Genomic DNA, 20,620 nt, shown 5'->3' with positions numbered 1-20,620 from the left:
ATTGGCTTTCAAAAGCCAATAGAATAAAAGGGAGTAGTACAGCTAAGGAAAAGGGGAAAAAATGGCGGACTGCGTTGTTTGGCGACCCCCGTGAAATAGTCATTCAACCCCAAATGGGGTCCCGACCCACAGGTTAAGAACCACTGATCTAAGTAGTTTTTCAGCTCAGAGGAAGTCAGTAGTCTAAAAATAAGTAAAGATTTGAACACAGATCAAATCGTGGAAGAGATTATCTACGGCAGACATGTCAAACACAAGGCCCGGGGGCCAGATGCGGCCCACGAAGTGGTTTCATGTGGCCCGTGAAGCCATCCTGGAAGCAGTGAGGGAACAGCCCCTGCTGCCTTGGCCCTGGCCCAAGCCAGCTGGGAGCCAATGTACAATTCTGTGGTGGCCATCTATGCTGAAATGCATTCAATCTTAGCTCTACAAGGCCGCCTGGAAACAGCGAGGAACCAGCACCTGCCACCTCGGCCCCATCCCCTGGGTGCATGCTGGGGAAGTGTCACCCTTTGTGAGGAATGAAGAAATGCATCATCGCCTGGAAGTGGCCAGCAAATGGTCCTCGCCTACTTCACATATTCGGCTTGATGGGTTCTGTTCTGGTCCCACCCTTCTGCTAGAGACCTTCAGATCTGTCCCACTCCTGCCCAGGCCCCCACAGGCAGCCTTGACACGAATGATGTAGAGTTGGCCACACCCACCCGGCCCAAGGGCAACCACAATGCTGATGCGTCCCTCAATGAAATTGAGTTTGACACCCATGATCTACGGTGTTGGTCAATTTGAAACTAATAAAATAAGAAAGCTGGTTCTATCTCTGCCATTTCTTAAAACCACCGGGCTTCAGATGATCCCTTCTCTCCTACTCTCCTTCAGTGGTTATAATAGTAGCAATGTAAAATGTTCAATAGCAAATTTTGGGAGAAAGTTGTCCCCTTCCTTCCCCTCCTCTCCTTTAGCTGTGCTTACATGTTGCATTAACCCAACCATTGTGATGGTGTGATGTAAGACCCAACCATTTCAGTTTGTCAGTCATGATTATTGCCTTGGCATTGTCTTCTTTATCAGCCCAATCCTGATTGCAATATATATATTTCCAGTCATAGATTAGTAATTTGCTTTCCTTTGCATGTTGATATATTGTTCTATAGAATGGTGTGGGTTTGTAATGCTAGATGATCTTGTGTAACCTGGTGTTTAATATATTAAGCGGGGTGTTTGTTTTTAATCTTCAGATAGTCCTGATAAATTGACTGATTGAAATGTTTTCCAGTTGATGTCAATCAGAAAGATTGTTTGTTGCCCTCCCCAAATTCCACTCAGCCTGGATTTCACTATAGATTGCCTTCTAGTTATGACTGTAATGGCGTCTGTCCTTCATGATTGCGAATTATAATGGTCATTAAAATCATTTATAATCTTTTTTCCGAAGGTCATAAAGCAAATATGGTAGTCATTAAGCAAATCCATTTTTCACCATGGCATAGCTTTGTCAAAAACTGGAAGTGCCAGTTTTCAGCAAAAATGTGTAAATGCAGTTGTGTTGCCAAGCAACCTGAAGTTTTTATGTGTGACATGGGGTGGAGGGGGGAAAGTTATAAGGATCCAGGTCATAACTTTGGATCCTGTACATCTTTGGCCACAACTGACCAATATTCCTATCTAGACCTGATCAAACCATCAAATCAAATATCAAGTCAAACATTATTCTCCTAAATGCTATATTGGAGAAGAAAGAAGTTTCACAGACATGGTAAAAGACAAATTATCAGGATTCCCAGACTGAACCAAATCACGATCTGGTTTTAGTTTAGTCTGTTATGGAACTCAGTCTGAATCATTAAAACATGGCTAACAATCCATAGATTAGCCCATGCTTTGCAACTCCTGAACCAGTGAGTGCTGCCCAGAGTTGTGACTCTGATTATTGGTAGGCTTCTGAACTCACCCTTTGTAGTTAGAAGATTGATGGCTATTTGATTTTTTTCCTCCTTCCCTTTTCCTTGCAAAATCTTTTTAAACCAGTGGTTCTCAACCTGTGGGTTGGGACCCCATTTGGGGTCAAACGACCATTTCACAGGGGTCTAATTCTATTGGCTTTCAAAAGCCAATAGGAATTGTCCAGGCTGTCTCTGCCCTGCTGAGCCCGCCAAAAGTCCCATTCTGCAAATGGTGCTGCACCAGTTGAGTAGTCCTCGACTTACGACCGGTTGAGTAGTCCTCGACTTACGACCGGTTGGGGGTCGCGGCATTAAAAAGGTTGAGAACCACTGTTTTAAACTCTAAACCTGGTTTTGATTTGGTGAGAAATTCTAGGATCAACAGCATTCATTGATGGTGGGGATTTCAATATTGTGACCATACCATCAACACCATGCTCTTTGTTAGATATATTATATAAAAAGGGCAAATGATGGTATAGCCACAGCTATTATCTTGACCCCTCAGCTTTAAAAATAATAACATTAAATAAATAATATATTAAATTCTTTTTGAAATGTTATAAGATTTTCTACTCTAAAACTGAAACAATTATCCGGAAGTCTAATATTAGAAATCTTCAGTTAAATAAAAGGCCAAGTTAATTATTAATTTTTAGACCCACACCATTTTCATGGTTTATTATCTTCTCAGTAAAAATCCCAATTAACACGAGGGCAATTTGGAAATAAACCGTTTAATTATCAGTGACAGACGCTCGCAGATACAGAACTTTTATTATACACATTAGAAAACTACATTACATTACTTTTCAACATAATCACCATTCAAATTGAGGCACTTGTCATAACTTCTTACAAGGTTTGAAATTCCTTGGTAGTAGTTGCTCGGTGCCAAATCTGGCCTATGGGCAGGGTGATCAAAAACATCCCAATGGAACAGCTTCAAAAGTTCTTGGGTGGGTCTAGCGGTGTGCAGGCGAGCATTATAACCAACACCACACCGGAAGTGGTGCCATAGAAAATCCTATCAAATGTGAATATGCCAAAGGAGCACCGCTAGTGAAATTCATGGAGCGTGGTTAGACCATTAATTCAGAAGTCTACTCTGAAACATTACAAAAATTCAGACAAGCCCCATCCATAACAAGTGTCCGGGCCTGCTGACCTCTGATGTGGTGTCGGTTCATGATAATGCTGACCCCCACATCGCTAGAAGTACCTAAGAACTTTTGAAGCAGTTCCGTTAGAATGTTTTTGATCCCCCCCCCCAAGCCCAGATTTGGCAATGAGCAACTATTACTAAGGAATTTCAAATCTTATAAGAAGTTATGACGTGTCTCAATTTGAATGGCGATTATGTCGAAAAGTAATGTAACGTTGTAGTTTTCTAGTATGTATAATAAAAGTTCTGTACCTATGAGCGTCTGTCACTGACAACCAAATGGAGGTTTATTTCCGAATTGTCCTTGTATTTTTCAGTATAAACCAAAAGAAATTCATCACTGTATTTATCGATTGAGATATATTATCTTCCATTTGATTTTTATGTCCCAAAGAGGTTATTCTCTGCTTCCAAAATTTTTTCCCAAGCTAAAAAATAAGAGCTAAGTAATAAGGGAACTTACTTTATTTCTTTAAATATTAGTCACACAGCACAACAATTCAGTGGTATTTCCATAACAAAAAAATGGTTCTCCATCTTGAATCAGACATGTTCCTTTTAAATATATCCTAATGAATTGCATAAGATTACATTTTCATAATAGAAGCATTACAATTGAATCTAAACAAGTACTGTAAATCCACTTACATCACCTCTTCCTGACCTAAGCTACAATATTTTGGTATAATTAATTTTTTTTCTAGAAAATGTGGGTTTCAATAAGAGAGAATAGACAACACAATATATTGGTGAAAGGGAAATAAAAAAAGAAGACCAAAACATTCAACTATTTTAATTTGTAGATTAAATAGCAGGAAGGCAGCTCATAGTAACCATGCCTGGAAGGAAATTTTGGCTTAGTATTTTGTTATGAGGTTAAAAAGAAGCCATGGACCATGCAAATTATACATGTATACAGTTGGGGATTATGTAATCTTGCTATATTTTTATCCTTAAATTTCCAATTATGTATGTGCATGCCCACCCACTCAATGCAAGCTAATTAGCTATATATGGATACATCTAGTATACGAATGATATTGTAGATCAATTTAGTATCATGTGCTGAAAGATGAATTTTGATGGCCTAGATGTGACTATGATTCTTATTTTATACCACACACCCCTAGGCGCAATTTGCAATGACTGCTTATTTCCAGTCAATGACAGTCACGTACTGTTTCCAAGGTCGACTATAATTTGTCCTGCTAGAAATGTTGGGATCATAACATGCTCACAAGGATCTAGTTCCCAAAACAGTTATTTGTGAATCTATATTGTTTAATCATTACAGGATACATAAATAATAGCACAGGTCAAAATGGAAAGTCAACTACTTTTCTCCTGGGGAGGGAGGGTAAATAAATGTAAAATAAAAACAACAATCCCTAAAAATTTCTCAGCTATATGATCCAGGTAAATGCATAATTTAATCCCATTCTCAATGGGCACAAATTTAAATATGTTAAAGTTCTACTGGGATTATTTTAGAAATTAAAAAATATTCATGATGGCGACTTTTAAAAAAATAACAATATTGCTTACACCTTACCAATCTTTGAATAAACATGTTTAACCCAGGACAGGAAGAGGGCCCTATTGTATTACTATGTCTTCAACAATTTTAATCAAAATCTGCTGTACTTTATGGTATCTGACATCCTGACTATTAACACTGGTTTACTCTAACTGGGATGGATTTTCTAAACTGGGGTATCTTATATCGCAACTTCAACAAGTATGTGGTGCTCAAGCATAATAGTGCAACTTTAGTGTATTTTAACTGTTATCTCATTGCTAAGTGAGAATAGCTGTAAGAAATATATGCACCAAGAACCTGGGTATGATCAAATGGTATAACAACAAAAGAATAGCTTCTGGGGACATCAGAATCCATTTTAATATGGTGCCTTGGCCGATTTCTTCTTCTTCTGTTCCTCCCTCAGCTTCTGCTTCTTCCGCTTGCTGACTTCTTTGTGTCCTGAGGAGACATGGCTTGTAAAACATTGTTCATATAGCAGAACTACCCCAATGTAAAGATTGTTCCCTCAAAATTTGAGCCAGATCTTCTGAAAAGAGGTATAAGCAAATTTCCTAGGCAACTTCAATGTTATCGGATCAACAGTGTTGCCTTCTACTCAGTAAGGCACATCCTTGCTGCAGGGCCTTCAAATACCATTACAAGCTCTGACTTCACTACAGGCATATCTATCACAGAAATCTCTTCAATTTTTTTAAGAAGCCATCTTCTAAAGCTTCTATTCTATGGTATGAATCCTAGCCTGAGCTTTAGTCATGGACCTTTTCACGGAAAATGAATTGAACAGCCTACTCTAAATCTCTGCCAAAGATTTGGAGCAATATGAACTAGGTACCGCTTTCAATACATCCAGAAGAATGTGAGCCATTGAAAAGGAAAGGACAGGAGTGAAAACTTCTTGTTTGACATTCTTGTCCTTTTCTGGGCAAACAGGAGATGCAAATGAAGCACAGCTGGCTTTTTTCCGTGCATTGCTCTCCATAACCATGGAGGAGATGGATGATACCGTTGGAGAACAGGGGAATTTGTGCCCAGGAGGCTGGGAAAATTCTCTCAAAACTTACCCTCCTGACATAATTCAGCCCATTGCATCAACTAGTGCTTGCTATCTACCAAGAGACATTCATCTTTTTAAGTACCGTATATTCCGGTGTATAGGATGACTCGGCATATAAGACGACCCCTGACTTCGGCGCCGATTTCCACGCTTTAGAAAGTCGTCTTATACACCAGAAAATATGGTAGTTGCACCTCAAGAACTTTCTGAAAAAGTGTGGTTCAGCTAAGCTACAGGACGTTCATTAGTTAGTATAAGCAAATTAAAGGCAAGCACAGGAAGCTTCGTTTTGGAGAAGACGCCATACAGAAAAACAAGTGGACTTCTTTCTTCTCCATCATTGTCATCATCATTTTGAAAATGATGATTTATAATCTTCCTTTACCCCAAAGAAAAAAATATGTTTAAGACAAGTAAAGAAAGACTGCTCTGTAACAAAATATTTCAATTTGTACTTACAAGCTACCCCACAACTCTTCTTTTGATGCTTGAGTTTCTATTTCTATTATAAGTTATTTCTCACTCTCTTTTAACAAGAGTCAGTAGCAAAAATAGAGTAGTTTCATTTCCAAAACTGGGGCTAACAACTGACAGCTGGATAGTTTGCAAAAGAGAATCTAACAGGCAGTTTTCCCAGATTTTTGGCCCATCTTGCTGCTAACTGTTGTAAATGTGAGCGATTGCTAAGTGCCTGTATCACAATCACGATGCTAGTAATACAATGATCATAACTTTGAGGACAGGTCAAAAGTAACTTTTTTTCAGTGCTGTCATAACTTTGAATCATCGTTAAACAGTTGATTATTAGTCAGGACTGCTTGTATTACTTCTTCCAACTAGCAGCAGCTCCCTAAAGATAACAGCAATTCCTGACAATCAATACTCAAGGGTGGCTTTAGCTGGATAATGAATTAGTCACATCCCGATGACAAGACCCAGATGTTCAACTAATAAATATGTTACACCACCTTCCAATAACTGAAAAAGCTGATCAGCAAATTCATTTCTTTTAATTGCTCCCAATCCTGGCAATGGATTCAACTAGAGCTTGTTTCTGAAGTGCATACTGTAGAAATCATGATTGCTTACCTGGCGAATGAATGCCCTGATCAAATGTGAGGATTTTAAAGCCTTAATTACTAGGTTTTTTTCCTCTCTCCTTTGTGTCTGAAAATAAATATACCATAACCTTTCCACCCGTGCTGCCAGGCTGAGTTAAAGAATTGTCACTTTCGCAAACTCCTCTCGCCTTGCTTGTCCATTGCTGAAAGAACACTGTCTGTTTATGTTTAACATTTTAAAATAATGAATAGCAGGTTGTGGGGGATTCTGCAGAAATCTAATAGTAACTATTTGAAGTCGGCAAAAGATGTCAGGCTGCAATAGGGGGGGACAGAAGCAATGAGATGATGGTTGCTGCATCAGCCGTTATCTGGGGGCAGAGGTGGGCATCCTTTTATTTTTCAATTAATAATTATAGAAGACATCGTCTTTTAGGCTGGGAAAAGAACACACTGTTTTTGTCCACTGACCATTCTCAATGTGTGCAATACCCCACTGTGGCAAGGAGTGGCCTCGAAGGCCAGCAGGGGAAAGGCAAGAAGGGTGCAGGGATCCTTTAATAAGCAAAAAAAAAAAAAAAAAAGTTCTAAAGTTGCACCAAGTCCATCTTTGCTGGTCCTAAGCTCCGGTGAGAGAGGAAGAAAGTTGCGCCTGTAAAAAAGTTTCACCATTACAGAAGCAATAGATGAAATTCAGTGGGACGTGACTGAAATCATAGGAGAGCAGATGTTATGAATATGCAGTAAAGCACTAGCAATTCTTGCAGCTGTTTCTGAATTCTTAAATGTACACAATTTGAAACTCCTTTTAAAAAAAAACAAAAAACAAACCTCAGCTCTCAATGAATTGCAAAGCCCAAAAGGGACACTCTGAAAGTTCAAGATCATTTTTATAGTCATAAAAGCAGTCCATGTCTAGCAACCCCAAATAGAACTGGCCATTTGTCATTAAGCAAACTGGAAGTTAAATGAAACCATGATTATGCTATGATCTTGCTTCAACTTTCCTTTGCTTTACAAATCTCACGGATTGTAAATGCAAGGATTGGTTTTACAGTTCCTTTTCCTTCACCATCATTGCTGCATATAGTCACTAAACATGGAAGTCACTAAACAGAGACTATCTGTAGTCTTCTTTATCTCTAGATGAATTTTGTTCCAATTTCCATAAGGCTTGGAAAGGAGAATGGATGCCCTGCATGACAAATTGGGAGAGCTTTCTTGGGGAAAAAAACCAACCACTTCCTAACAGGAATTCTGAGATGTAAAGCAAAGGAAACTGAATGATTGTGTAGCCACGTATGCAGTGCTGCAATTTCTCATTTTAGCACATTCGTAAAACAGCAATTTAATGTACTTGCCTCTCCTATGATGGCAGCCAGTAAAACAAATAGGGTATAAACAACAGATTACTCATGTTAAAGCTCTTGTTAATCCTGGATGCCAAAGAAAATGTGAGTCTTGTAGCATTAATCTGCAAATTAGATATTTTAGATCTTGTAATGACTGAAATGAACAAAATACGAGCAGGCTGCTTGGCATCTCAACTCATCGGCCAAGTTGCAAGTTTTCAAAAGAAAATATAAAGATGCACATGAGCCTTTCTTGAAAAGTTCTGACTGGATGTGAGCATTAAAAAGTAATGGTGGAAAAGATGATCCCACACTCCAAAACTCAAGATTATTCCGTAATTGACAAGCCTGAATCTGAAGCAAGGAAAGCGGACAAAATGCCAGCTAACAGGCGCAAGATGCAGCTTAGCAACAAGCTTATCATAGCTATGGGCATAGTGGCTGGATTTTACACTGGTATTTTTCACAATTTGCTGGGGACGGGACTCTAAAGGCAGAGGATGAAAGAACGCTCAAGAAATCCTAGCTCTAAACCAGGGTGCAGCCCCATGATTTCCTTCGGTTCTTCTTTTTCAGTTCCTCGCTACTCCTCGAATCTTTTTTCCCTGGTTTTCCCACCAGTTCCCGTTTATTTACCAGCTTCTCATGCCCTGTTTTGTGCACACCTGATGAATAAAAAGGATTCTCCCAGTTGGTCATCACCAAGTCGTCATCCTCATCACTATTACAGTGAAAGACATGCTTGGGGTAGGTGGTGGGCTTCAGGGACTTTGGAGAACGGACATTAGCCGGCTGGAAAGGTAAGGCATTCTGTCCTCTGCGGGTGCATTCTGCTGCAAAAACGTCTTCATCAGGAACCCCTGAAGAAGGGAAGAAAACAAAACCATTCAAGACAGGAAGGAGCTGGCCAACAGGTGGGCTTCAAGTGTCATAGAAAATAAAAGCAAAGCAAAGAGGCTTAGATAAGCAGGGTGTTCATAGGGTTTGGTCAAAACACCCTCTAAGACAGTGGTGGTGAACCTATGGCACGTGTGCCAGAGGCGGCATTCAGAGCCATCACCCCAGCCCCGCTTCCCCTTTTGGCCCTTTCACCAGCAGCCCCCCTGGAGGAGAGTGGCCCCTGGGCACGGCCCACACAGAGCAGTGCAGCCAAGGACATGGCAGCCGGGCGGCGGAGACAAGACTCCACCCTCATGCCCGTTGCATGCAGTTGATCATATAGGGTGCGGGTGGAGGACGTAGCCATGGTGCTGCTGGGGGGACGGGGAGGGGCTGGTTTTTGAGCACTCAGTCTCTAAAAGGTTCACCATCACTGCTCTAAGAGGTACCCCAAAGTTTGAAATACATTATACATAAACAAGGCTTTATGGAACCATCATCTTAATCATCATTGATGTCATCTGACTTTTGGACATTTCTGCATCCAAGTCTGTAATCCAAGCCTAGAGTTGGGTTGAGAGTTGAAAGGAGCAAACCACTTAAGTTTTTGTGCTTCAATTTCTTCAAGCAGTATTTCTCTGTGTTAAGATACTACCCTCTCATTGTGACTGGAAACGACACTGGTGTATTTGGAACAACGGGGGAGGAAATAGAGGGAAAACACTGCAGTTTGACTCCTGATGAAGCTTCCTATGAGCATCACGATTCATCTACATATTCAGTACCTTCAAGAGTGTGGGCAGACCGACTTCCGGTTCCAGTTCGCGGCGTCTCTAGTTGCACGGGGAGACTCGTCTCCTCGTTGGCTAGCTTTCCCTCCACCGGCAGACCCTTATGCAGGTCCAAAGTCGCCCTGGAGGGTGCGACTTCTGTTGAGGAGGCTCTGCTCGGCTGCTGAGAAGCAGCAGCTCCTTTAGCGGTCTGAGCTATCTCTGAGGGCTGACAGAGAAGATCGGCCAGTAAAATGGCCGATCACCCTGCTGCTTCAAACTGCAAGTCAAAGAACATCTAAGCTGTAAGAACCCCCGTGGTGAATTTGGGTGAGACTTTGCTTTGCTATTCTCTCTATTCTATTTTGTTTTTGGTACCTGAAAGAGCCTTGTTGGAATTATTTCCCTGGCTTGAAAAGGCAGCTTCTACATTCTTTGGGAAGAAAGGCGTTCTATAAAAATAGAACAAAATTTTAAAGACTATATTTTACTTTTATATTTTTTGGGGTACAGGAAAAAAATTTTTTTCTTTTCCTCTCTTTCTAAGAACTGTATTATTATCCTATACTGGAAGATTATTTCTTTTGTCACATTACACTTTAAAAGATAGAAAAAAAGGAGGACATCTAGTGGCGAAAATTTAAAACTGCAACATCTGGTTACTTGGTGTGAAGATGGGACAGATCTGACCTTCAAAACAGTTTTGAAGAGAAAAGATAAGCTGGGCAGCTGTGGGAACTGTGGGGGTGGCTATTGCCTAAATTATATCAAATCCACAAAAAAGAGACTCTTTTTAATTACTATCAAAATGGAGAAACTTCAGTCACAATTAAACTGTACACTTATATTGGAAAAGATCTATGAGGCTACTGCAGAAATATGTGTTACAATGAAAAAGTTTACTACAGAACTAAGATCCAGAAATTTCACTTCAAATGTTCAAATGGATGTCCAGGCTACATCTGACTATGGTATAAATCAAAACATACTAGAAGAGGAATTAACAGATAAAAGAGGAACTTATTGTAGCTTACAAACCTTCCATCTGCAACTTAGAGGAACTGAAGAAGCAAAGACTGAGATTTCACACTACAAAGCAACGACCCTTCAAGGAGGAGAGAAATAGACATCTAATGCAGAGGATGGGATTGCTATTATTTCAAAGGCTACTGCAAGCAACAAAGACAGATCTACTGGCTGAAAGGGAAGCATCCCTATGAAAACCTGCTTGGCACAGGAAAAAAGCCAGAATTAGACTGAAAACAGTATTGGAATTCAAAAAATGTTGATTTTTTAGATTGGGATGGTTTTAATAATTAATGGAGTGTTTTAACTTAGATGATTTTTTTGTACAATAACATAGATGTGATAAGGTATGACTATCAATTGGATGAATTTTGAAGTTTCTGTAATGAATTGAATTAAGGTTTAACATTATTTTTTAACTAAGATAGCTATTGTGTAATGGAAGAAGAAATAAATGAGATTGGTGATAAAAGGAGGGATGAGAGAAATTAAGAAGTAGAATATATCTGGAAGGGATACCTGAATTGATAACTTGTTGAGTTAAAAGTGAAAATTGATTTTGGTAATTGTAAACTGATAAAGTTTTAAAACAGGTTTAGTAGTAATAGAAATTTAATTTAGAAATGGAATATTTTAAACATATTATGTTATTTGAGGGAAAGAGAGGAGACAGTGAATGTATTGAATTGAGTTGTTTATTTATGTTTTTACTTTGGAATGTCTGATTACCCAAACACCACGGTGTGTCCTGAGTACTTTTTCTTAAAAATTAAAAAACCAATAAAATATTAAAAAAAAGAATGTGGCCAGACCAATGAAAAGATATAATACAACCACAGAGGGTGCTTGTTATAGGCTGCCACTGCCTGAAAACAGCATCCAAGTAGAATTATAAAACCCAAATGAAAAAAATCATCTTAAAATCTATAAGTTGTGAAGTACAGGTACTTCAGTTATGCATCCAGCATTCTGAAATACTAGTAAGAGGTGAACAATGTTATTTTTTCTTTAAAAAAAAGATTTTTTTAAAGAAAAGATAATCAGAGACCCTTACTAGTGATGAAGAGCCAACTGTACAGCAAAAAAAAAAAAAAAAGATTAAAAAAACTGATGCAGACAGATACAATTGGCAGAAAGAATGAAAAAGTCCTTATGATTCCTTGTCATTTTATGAGATAAGATTTCGTAAAAGACAAGAATTGCAGCTGCTGTATCAGACTTCCCACCTATACATCTCTAACCTGCTTTCGTCTTATAATCTAGGTTACATTTCTTGTGAAGCAACTGAACCAGTTTTAAAAAAAACTGATACTATCCTGAGAAATGCATAAGCTCCTGAATCCAATTCTAGATACCCTGTTATTGTAATAAGTCAGAAGGGGTGGTAGAAAATGAGTCAGAATTTTAGACACTGTATATATGGACTTTGTCTAGATTGGTAACCAATTAGGAAAGACTCTTTGTAGGCAAACTATTAGAAAGCAAAAAAAAAAAAAAAACCCATAACCTAAACAAACAAATATGAATACTTGCAATAGCTAAAAAGAAATGTTATAAAGTCACTGAGTTGAGTGACTTCAGCAATCATCTAGTCAAACTCCCTGCTAAGTACAGGATCATTGTATCTTTGACAGATGACAGCTCCTGTATGAAGATCTCTAGCAAAGTACAACTCACCACTTCTTATGCCAGCCTGATTCACCAGCTGACCACTTGTACAATTTAGAAGTTTTTTCTGACATCTAGTATGGCCCTACATCCTTGTAGGGTTAACCCAATTAGATCTGATCCTGCCCTCTTCAGTCCACCAATCTTTCTGATACTCGAAAGCTATTATCATATGTTCTCTTAGTCTTTATGTGGAAACTACTGTTAGAAGAATTTGAGTGATGCCAAAATCAAAAAAAAGACAATATCCTCCAAAGGACTAAGATTTATGAATTTATCATTCTTTTGAATTAAGCTCTAAATTAAATAGAATAAATCAACTGGGATTTAAAAAATAAGCGTGTTTTACCACTAAAAAAAACATTTTAGAAATAAAAGAGTTGTTAGACCTCAAATACACGCTTGAGCTCATGTTCTTAACCACACCTGATAATACTCATTAAGCATGGTGTCATCCCAGGTGGTGCCAAACTATGTGTTTTCTTTGCTGGATCATGAATCAGTTGCCTGGGATGGTGAGGAGGCAGGAGTTAATAACTTACTGGATAGTGTTAAGAAATAAAAACTATTTGAAATAAAAACAAGTGTTCAAGAACTTTTGCTTGACCAACAATGCTTTTGGACCCTAACATTGACAATGAAGAGACATGCAGAGATGTCAGTTGCTTAGCTTGAATGAAACCCAAATACAATTGATATGTTAGTCTGAATTCTGATTCATTTAATTCTGATCTCGAATTCCCAAGCCATATTCCCAAGGCCATTTTCTCTCACTTTCAGTTCCAATTCAATGAAACGGAAACAAGTATAAGGGCAAAGGCTACAAGTTCATGAACAGAACAATATTTTATAGCAAGGGTCTCCAAGCTTGGCAACTTTAAGACTTGTAGACTTCAGCTCCCGGAGTTCCTCAGCCAGCAGTGCCAGCCAGGGAATTCTAGGACAGTGATGGCGAACCTATGGCACAGGTGCCAGAGGCGGCACTCAGGGCCCTCTCTGTGGGTACGCGTGCCGTCGCCCCAGTCCTAGGCCTTCAGCTGGATTTTATAAAACCTTTTTGCTTTAGGCCTCTGCCGCCGTGTACAAAAAAAAAAAAGGTTCAGTCAATCAATCAATTTCAACTTCTCGCAGGAAAAAAAAAAGATCCCACAAAGTTGGAATTGATTGATTGAATTTTTTAGTCCCACCCAGTCTGCCATTACCACTGCAGCCACGCTCACCCAATGGGCCACGCCCACCCAGCACCCGACAATGCATAAGTGGGTTTTTTGGGTTGCACTTTGGGCACTCGGTCTCTAACAGGTTCGCCATCACTGTTCTAGGAGTTGCAAGTCTTAAAGTCGCCAAGCTTGGAGACCCTGTTCTAGTATAGCACACTTTCCTTGAATGGATTTTTAAGGATGGCTACTTCCTCCTTTGCCAGCCGGGGAGCTTAAAAAAAAAAAAAAAGAGGAACTGCCTGCCTTGGAAGATCTGTGAGATTCTTCCTTTTAGATTTTGTGGGAAGAGATGGCAGAAACGAATGTTTCATTTACAATCTCTTACTTCCTGGAAACTGACTAACTTTTTAGTGTACCTACAGAGAGGAAGGATGTATCTCATTTAGCAGAAAGGGCAAATCAAAGGTTATGAACCTTTACGTTGGGAACAGCAGATCTATCTCTAGGATGAGCTGTTATCCTAACCACACTATTTTTCTAAAATTAACTAAACTGATGTGTTTTTATCACTTTTTAACTTAACTGTTATTCATCTCCCCTTTTTCCTTTGTGCTTTATGTATTTTAATATTTGTTTCTGAAATTTAATGAAGATTTTAAAATCTCATTTAAAAAACGACTGACCTTCAATAATTTTGCTACCACAATCTGGCCAATAAAATGTGCGGGACTTGCAATTTATAAAACCTGTTTTATTATTATTGAATATGGACTATTTTAAAATGTTAGTAATTATTAGCAATATTCTTTGTATGTTAAAGCATGCTAATATATCAGGAGTGTATCTTACACATGCCTTCTTACAGAAGCTTGCCATTAGAAGTTGTGGGTGCTTCAACACCGGAGGTTTTTAAGTTTTTAAGAAGATAGCCATTTATCTAAAATGGAACACAGTTTCCTGCTTGAGCAGGAGGTTGGACTAGAAGACCACCAAGGCCCCTTCCAACTCTGTTATTCTGGTAATAATGCAGAAAAAGTTCAGAATCCTTTTTTTTTTTCACAGCACTCTGAAATTAAAATACAGACTGGCTTTAATCCTTTTACCCCAATTAAAAGAGTTTTAACAGCTAGAACTCAAGGCAACAGAAAATATTAACATTAAAACTAGTTGTCCCTTTCATCAAGTTCTTATTGTATACCTCAATTCTAGAATGACTTAAAAACACATTTTTTAACAAACTGATGGGCTCACAGGTAATGACAGACCTCAAGATTGTTTCTAAATAATCGGGTGATATCATTGTTTCCATGTTATTTCTTCAGTTGTGGAAAATCCGCTTGGCTAAGAGTTTATTGAGAGTGGAATTTCTAAACCAAATCAGTCCAGAAGATAATGTTAACCCAAGAAGCATCAAGGAATCCATAAATATGCTTTGAAAGTACATCTTTACATACTAAATCTTCTGCTCCAATTTTGTGATACCTTTGACAAATGGCTAGTCATGAATCATGTTTTCTTCCTGATAACATCAGAGTGAAGATCACAGGTGAGGTCACTCTGATCCATGTTTCTTCAACTTCCTCCATAAACAACAAACAATGAACTACAGTCAACACAGAGTAAACATTCATTTTCTATAGTGCCTGCACTGTCTGAAAAAAATCTAAGGTTTAGTACTACACAGGTACTTACAGTATATGATGGTAGTAGGTAACAACATGAATTTGCTATTAGCTTAATAAAAGCCCCACATTTATATTTTTATTTTCATGAAATAACTCAATTGCAGAGAGGCAACATTTCATATTTCCCAGAATTTCAATATTAGCTGCCTATTCTATTAACAGCTAATAATGCTTTTGTTTTTAATCCAAATGGCCATATAATATTCCTTATTGTATTAATTGGTGTTCTCAGATGAGATACAGAATGAAACATGCTTTCTAGCCACTGGATGGCAACATTGCACAATGAAAAAAGATCAACAAAGAAATCATCTATCAATATTTAGAGGAATATATTTTTTAGTGTTTTCTGAAAAAAAATGTGTGTTGATAAGATAATCCTTTGACTGAAGATGCCAAGTTCAATTGCTGGCAATTTTACTTCAGAAGCAAATCCTGCTGATATCAGATCTACACTGCACAATCCTAAAAAAAACCCAAAGGTAATTAACACACAACTTTAGATGGGCAGCTAAAGTCCTCAATGTGACTTTTACCATTAGCCTTCTATGTGTTGCCGTAATATCCCGCTCAAGTGCCATTACAAAAGGATTTAAGGAAAAAGGATTGGATATTAGCAATGACAACTAAATGGAATTTCTATATTCGGATGGAAGGATTCTATTTCCCAGCAATGCCTTTCACGTATAAACTCAAAAAATTCCTAGCAAATAGATCTCAAAGCTCTACCTTCTTGGAAAGCACCAAGTCAGTTGCAAATGGATAGAGCTATCCTGTCTACTTCTGAGTTAGCCAAAAGAATAGTCCAAGAACTATTGGAGACAAGACTCCTGTATTAGACAATAAGAATGAACATGGGCCTTTTTTTTGCATTTTAGGAAAGTGCCCATGCTATTTATTTATTTGTTACACTTGTATGCCATCTATCTCTCCAGAGGCGACTCTAGAGGCTTAACACTGTTTGTTCAGTACTGTGTATAACTTGCCAGGAATTTACTAAGCTTAATTGGAAGGGTTTATCTTGGGCAGCCCTCTTCCACGCTTTCATACTAAGCAGGCTGTGCCATGACTGACTTAAATGAGCTTAATAAAAATTAGTACATATACATTGCTGTTAAGTTTTTGGTGGGATAGGGTCATTTGCCTTTTCATGTTCTTCACATTTTAGTATGCTCTCGGTAACCAAAAGCATGGGAGAATATGAAAATATAGCACTCTGCATCTTGCAGGGTCTAGCCTAGAATTTAGCAAGCTTAGATAGGAGAAAGCAATTGTTTCTGATAGAAGAGAATATATGTAGCTGTATTGAATTAAGTGGTCCTTGGTGCTCTCTGAGCTTGGCTGTTTTCTTGCAGACGTTTCATTATCCAATTAGGTGACACCATCAGTGTTAGAAGGGACTGGGGTTTCTAGTTTATACACTAGTGGCTATTTAAACAGAGAGCAAACTTCACTTTTCTTCTAGCACTGATGATGTTACCTAGCTTGTTTATGAAACAACTGCAAGAAAACAACCAAGCTCCGAGAGAACCATGGACCCCACAGTATCAGTTTCTGTAGACATTGCATAGTTGCATGACTTGTACACCATCAGGTAATTGAAAGAGGAGATATCCAACTGCCAAATATACACCTTATGGAATGCTTTTGGAAGGCATAAACAATTTTCCAGCATAGATTTACTACCTACATACACCCTGAGAAGCAGCAGCCTATATATTGTGATAGTACAAAACTATGAATTTTTAATACTACATAAGTTTCAAGATTCCCATAGAACATTGCAGACTTAGGAAGCATGGTTGAAGTAAGACTGAGCTTGTAATTTCTGGAATGAAACAGCAAAGGAATCATCTTAGGACAAGGCGTGATGTATGTTTTCCCTCTGTGTGGCAACTTCCTGTTTCATACCCTGATCTGAGCTGGACCACATTAATCATATCAGAATGTTTATTTTGATAAACATTCAAATTTATTCATTTGCAAGCAAATGAAAAAAAATAACACTTTATTTTATATTAGAAATAACCTCATGTGTTATTTCTAATACAAGCAACTATTACTTTAATAGTTATTTAAAAAGGGTACAAGAAGATTCTGTTATATAGGCCACAAAATTATATATATTTACCAAACTTCATATTTAATAGTCCTGCTGCCACTCTTCACTGAAAAAGACTATAAAAGTGTCATTGTCTTAATATTTTATACTACAACAATGAAGAGTCCCAGAGTATCTTAAAAATTAGTAATATTTAATATTGCTTAAACTTTGGTTGGAGTAGACTATGATCCACAAAAATTTATGTGGCACTAGCTTCATTATTCTTTAAGGCAGAGGTCCCCAACCTTTTGGGCACTAGGGACCAGTTCCATGGAGAAAGGGTTTTTCCACGGACCGGACAGTGCGTGGTTTTGTGTGCTGCCTGCATCCCACAGATGGGGCTTTGCTTGTTTCTGCAGACCGGTTGCTGGCATGCAGTGGCCCGGTACCAGTCCATGGACCGGGGGTTGGGGACCCCTGCTTTAAGGGGCCATCAATGTAATAATTTAAAAATATACTTTCTATTACTGTTTGCTGGTTTTATAGACTTCTGAAAAAAAATAATCCCACCTTTACCTGTACAGTATATTATTTATCATTGTATATTGTATACATGAAAACAATGTATTTTCTCATTGTCCAACAATATATTTTTTCTTGACCATTCTCAATTCCCCTCTGTCAAGCTCCCAAGCTTACAATTTATAAATCATATAAAATAATTTTATATGTAGCATACTCCCCCCCCCCTCTAGAGCAACTAGATGGAGATATCAAACAATCTCCAATACAGAAAACTATGCATCAGTCAGAGAAGCCTAATACTGGTGCTTCAAACTCAGTATATCAAATCATAAATTGAGATTAATATTACTTGGACAAATTAACAATATTGAAAGGCTGTATCCAAAACAAGACAAGCACAATGAAAGGTAATAGGTGTAGTAAACTGGTTCCAATGAATGGATCAACAAGAGTGATTTTTAGAGAAGAGGAGAAAATATTATCTCTGAAAGGAAATAAGTATAAGGTTTTGTCCCAAACATTCTACAAGGAAAAGCTCAACACTCACTACAGGTAATTCTTGACTTATGACTATAATGGAACCTACCCATTAAATTTAACATTTTTTGTGGCATTGTGAAGCAGATACTGCAGTTGTTAAGAAAACCAATGGTTCACTATTGGAAGTGTCAGTTTTTCGCAAAACTATTTAAACCATGGTCACAGGAGTGTGGGATACTACAAACGGCTACAAATGCAGCCATATTGGCAAGCCCCTAAAGTTCAATCATGTGACCACAAGGGGAGGGAAGAGTTGGAACTTCAAATCCAGGTCCTAGGGACTTCTCCCAGGTAGGTCTGCCTGAACTTTGAATGGTTGCTAAGCAATCGATTGTAAGTCAAGGAATACCTGTATTTCTAAGACATATATATCTAGCTCTAACAGAGCCAAGGAAAATATCTCCGATATATGAAAAAAATCTCATCATTATCATCATTATTCTTAGTACACAGGAGAAACTGTGTGATAATTATGTACTGTTGTGGTCAAACTACTGCCAAAGATAACTCATGACATTTGGATCTTCAAGCTCCATTCACAACCAAAATTACGGTAAAGAGCAAGCCTTAGATTATTGGACAGAAACTAATGGATGATGCCTAGCAAAATGTTTGTTCAGGAATATACCGAACGTTTTTAACAGTGAAGATGTTTTTAAAGTTTAAAAAAAGAATCTGATTTTAAAAAATCAAGATTCATTTTGGAACATTGAATAACAAATATTTGAGATTTTGTTTGACCTTCCCATTCTTTTTTACAGCATGCAACCAAACTTCACTATTCTGGCAGAAATCATGACACTATATGTCCCAGGCACCACACACCTAGAGGACTGTGCAGGAGTGAGTGTGCATAGAGTGGAAGTATGCTGAGTTTATTTTTTCAATTGCAAGCAGAGATTTGTGTTTTATTCCCTTCCTACTTACATCAAATAAGAAGGAAAATAAAAACACTAGAACAGGCCCCATCCATCTCCTGAACAATAACAGAAGTGAGTCCAGGCAAAGCCCAGTGTACATCTTACTATCATTCTGGCCTTCGAAAAAAGCATTGTTTCCCCCTCCTGTCTCTTCTCATTTCTTTTAGATTTTCAATCTGAGGGAAAAATGTCCTTCTAATATGGGATGTTTTGTTAAACATAAAAAGGTGAGATTTAAAAAAAAAAATCTTTATATTGATGCTGAATCTGATTACAGCCGCAAGGCTGTTAGTAGGTCAATACTGGAAGAAGGAATCTTTGCCTACTTTGCAAGAGTGGTTTTTTAAAGTATCTTACTTGGTGGAAATGGCAAAGATTTCGGCTTTCTTAAAAGAGCAAACGCAAGAGAAATTTTTTGCTGTATGGGAAAAATGGATAAATTTCATACAATTTAAACTGGATTTGAAAAAATATCATTTAGCTTTTTTATAACTTGTATAAAAACTCTACTTTTTCTTTTTTTTTCTCTTTGTTTTTCTTTTTTAAATACTTTCTCTTTTTAAGGATTATAATTCTTTTTTCATATATATTTTATTTTTAATTATCTTATAACTTTGTTAATTTTTTTTAATTAAGCCTATATTCTGCTCTGGGAAGCTCCGGGGGGGGGGGGAGGGGGTGGTTTGGGAGGTGTTGGGGGAGGGTTGTATTGTTTTGCTTTTTGTTGTTGTTGTTGTTATTGTTTTTTTTCTGTCTTTTTAAAAGTTTTTAAAAAATTTTCAATAAAAAAAAAAATCAAGCCCAACACATGGAAATATCCACTTTGTGTTCTTGACAACAGTACAGTAATAGTAGTAGCAGATGACATAGTAGTAGTAGTAGTTTATTGATTGGTCTTGAGACCTTATCAGTAAAACAAAATACAATACCTAATATAATTTCAGAATAAGATAGAGAGGAGGAAATAAAGCAATAAAATATAAATATATTAGTAGAAAGAGAGATAAATCAATCTCCCTTACAGGGTACCCCAATTTGTTCAATGCATCAGGTTCATAGGGCCACTGCTTGAATTATAAACTTAGCAGTCTGCTTACAATTTGTACAGTACACTAGGGCCCAGGAGCAATCTGTAATTCAGTTCCCTTTGGGCTGTTCTTTCCAACAGAAATTGTAAGTGTCTAAGCCTAAAGGGGGGACATAACTGACAGATGATCAATGCATGAGCAATATTTTCAACGGTTCGATTACTGCATATAAAAGACCTCTCATGATATGACAAGTG

The 20,620-nt window shown here is 37.9% G+C and overlaps 1 protein-coding gene across 4 annotated transcripts in view; it reads right to left on the bottom strand.

Annotated features, from left to right (window-relative positions):
* Positions 1-3,555: 3,555 nt before the first annotated feature.
* Positions 3,556-20,620, bottom strand: part of DNAJB6 (DnaJ heat shock protein family (Hsp40) member B6) — a 73,270-nt gene continuing 56,205 nt past the window's right edge. For all 4 annotated transcript variants that reach the window (XM_039345680.1, XM_039345682.1, XM_039345681.1 and 1 more), the window contains 2 exons: positions 8,784-8,978; positions 3,556-5,089 (listed from right to left, as the gene is read on the bottom strand). In XM_039345680.1, the coding sequence (XP_039201614.1) occupies positions 5,007-5,089; positions 8,784-8,978 (278 nt within the window). In that variant the 3' untranslated portion in view covers positions 3,556-5,006. The remainder of the gene's footprint in view (positions 5,090-8,783; positions 8,979-20,620) is intronic.

This window comes from Crotalus tigris, unplaced genomic scaffold, assembly GCF_016545835.1.
Source record: "Crotalus tigris isolate CLP2741 ecotype Arizona unplaced genomic scaffold, ASM1654583v1 scf7180000017969.2108049, whole genome shotgun sequence".
NCBI lineage: Eukaryota > Metazoa > Chordata > Lepidosauria > Squamata > Viperidae > Crotalus > Crotalus tigris.
The sequence above is the reverse complement of the archived record's forward strand: the minus strand, read 5'-3'. Positions and strand labels throughout refer to the sequence as shown.